The sequence below is a fragment of the Triticum aestivum genome, chromosome 5B, assembly GCF_018294505.1.
Source record: "Triticum aestivum cultivar Chinese Spring chromosome 5B, IWGSC CS RefSeq v2.1, whole genome shotgun sequence".
Taxonomy (NCBI): domain Eukaryota; kingdom Viridiplantae; phylum Streptophyta; class Magnoliopsida; order Poales; family Poaceae; genus Triticum; species Triticum aestivum.
In genome coordinates, this window is record NC_057807.1 from 582,848,176 (window position 1) to 582,850,741 (window position 2,566).

Sequence of the window (2,566 nt, forward strand, 5' to 3'; positions counted from 1 at the left end):
GGCTCTCCCAAAACAGAACAATTTACTCTTGTCAAAGTTAATTTTCAGTCCCGACAATTATACAAATAAACAGAGCACTAGCTTCATATTTCTACTTTTTGCAAGAACGTGTTTCATGAAAATATGTGTCATCTGCGTATTGTAGTATGAACACTGCCCCATCCACAAAGATGCGGAACTAGTCCTCCTACTTAGCCATTTTCTTTAGCACGACTGCGAATAACTGCCAACATATCCGTAACTATGTTGAATAGAACATGAGACATAGGGTCACCCTCTCTTAAGCCCTCATCATTCACCTTAACCCCCACACACTGCTTCTTTTTTTAACGAAGGAGTCCACCTTTTTCCTCCGGGCCTCATCGAACCACTTCATGCTTAAGGCGTGCTGGAGGAAACCACGGCGCGGTACAATTTACCTCCACGACGCACGCCTCCCCAGACCCCAGCGGTCACAGTCCCCTCAGGACATGTGTCATGGCTGCCCGGGGTCGGCACATCGCCTGCAGCGGCACCGCCTTGGGGAGCGTCAGCCCTCCTCCTTCACCCATGTCAACCTCAGCATCACCAACCCTGTCCCAATGGAAGCACTGCACCAGCGTGCCCAGAACCAAGCCCAGCATCCGCAGCGCGAGGGCCTCGCCGGGGCACTTGCGCCGCCCCATCCCGAACGGCATCATGAACAGACCCTCGGCCTTCCCCTCCTCGAACCGCTCCGGCCTGAACTCCAACGGGTGCTTCCATGCCTCAGGGTCCCTGTGGATGGCGTACGCGTTCACGAGCAGCGTCGTGCCGCTCGGGACGTGGTAGCCCGCCACCGTGCAGTCCGCGGAGGACTCGTGCGGGATCATCGCCGGGACGGGCGGGTACAGCCGGAGGGTCTCGCTGATGACGCAGTGGAGGTAGCCGAGGCGGGGCAGGTCGTCGGCGCAGAGCAGGCGGGTGGTTCCGACGGTCGCGTCCATCTCGGCCTGCGCTTTCGTCAGGGCGTTCGGGTGGTTGAGCAGCAGCGACATCGCCCACTCCGCCGTCGTCGCCGTGGTCTCTGTCCCCGCGCTGAACATGGTCTGCCAAGGAAAGGAAGACAAGAAGAGTTACTGCCACTGAGGTTGGTAGCAGTGGGACTATGAGAGTGAAAGACGATATGGAGTGAGCTGGAAGCGCATACCATGCACAGAGCCATGATCGTTTTGTTCGTGTAGATCTCCGGCTCTGTCTTTTGCAAATCGAGCAGCACGGCAATCATGCTCTTCTTCTCGCCCTCGATGCCGCCGTCGCCCAGCCTCCGCCGCTGTGCGTCGATGAGCCGCCTCAGGAACGCGTCCCTCCTGCTAACCGCAGCCACGATCTTGTTCCTCACGCCGAACACATCGAACCACCGTAGCACCGGCAGGAAGTCCCACATGTTGGCCCCGCCGAGCAGCGGCACGATCTCGTCCAGGGACTCCTTGAACTCCTGTGCCTCCGGCGACATGTCCGTGTCCTCGGCTCCCTCGGCGCGGGACGTCTTCGTCTGCGCGACGGTCTCCATCAAGGCGCTAAGGGACACCTCGAATAGGCTCCGTTTGAGCTCCACCAGCGCGACACCGCCGGGGGCGGCCGCGGCGGCACGTGACAGGCGCCGCGCCATCGCGCGCACCTCGCTGGCGATGTCCGCGGTCATGCAGCCCACCCGGTGCGCGGAGAGGAGCTGCACCGTGGCGACGCGGCGGAGGTTGCGCCAGTAGGGGCCGTAGCGGGACGTCGGGAGCGTCGTGCAGCCGAAGCACACCAGCTGCAGCGAGGGGAACCGCGGGCGATCGGCGAAGGTGACGTCGTGGTCCGTGAAGCACTCCCTGGCGCTCGCAGCCGAGGACACGACCACGGCGGGGCGCGACCCGAGGCGCAGGGAGAAGACCGCGCCGTGGCGCGCGGCGAGGCGGGAGAGCGCGGCGTGGAACGGCCTCTTGAGGAGGTGGAGGTGGCCGAGGAAGGGGATGGCGACGGGGCTCGGCGGCAGCTGTGCGCTCTTGTTCTTGGAGCCGCCGAGGAGTGGGTGGCGTAGACGGAGTAGTGATGTGATGAAGACGAAAAGGGCGGCAGCGCCGGCGAGGGCGGCGACAGTGTTCATGCCGTTGGAACTTGGAAGGAGCAGAGCTGGTTTCTCGTTCGATTCAGTGGCTTGTTTGCGTGGTATTTTATAAGCTCCTCGATATAATTTGGCCCGTAAGTTTTGGATACGAAGCCAATGGCCGAACTGGGAGTGCCATATGCAAGATCCAAGGTTTTTCAGACTTCAGACAGTGTAAGCACCAATTGGCCTGACCATGCCAAGGCATTCCCATCCTAACCGTACGCCAATACGTCATGGACAGATCAATTAACGTAGCCCAGGACCCCCTCAAAAAAAAAACGTAGCCCAGGACAAACGAGGAGAAACTTTGAGACTGGAGCTATGTGCTTGGGATCATCGCAGCATCTCCAGCAAACCATTGATCTTCAGTCCAAATTGCGGTTGTACTACTACTGTTAAGGACATGCGGATACTACTGGGCTGGTCTTAACAATACAGGGGTTCTTCAGCTTT

General features: G+C 59.5%; 1 protein-coding gene across 1 annotated transcript; it reads right to left on the bottom strand.

Annotated features, from left to right (window-relative positions):
• Positions 1–286: 286 nt before the first annotated feature.
• On the bottom strand, positions 287–2,110 carry LOC123117015 (cytochrome P450 81Q32-like). The gene is made up of 2 exons (XM_044537870.1): positions 1,169–2,110; positions 287–1,067 (listed from the first exon to the last, which is right to left on the bottom strand). Exons 1-2 carry the CDS (start codon positions 2,108–2,110, stop codon positions 453–455), a joined length of 1,557 nt encoding a protein of 518 aa, XP_044393805.1. The 3' UTR covers positions 287–452.
• Between the last annotated feature and the right edge of the window lie 456 nt (positions 2,111–2,566).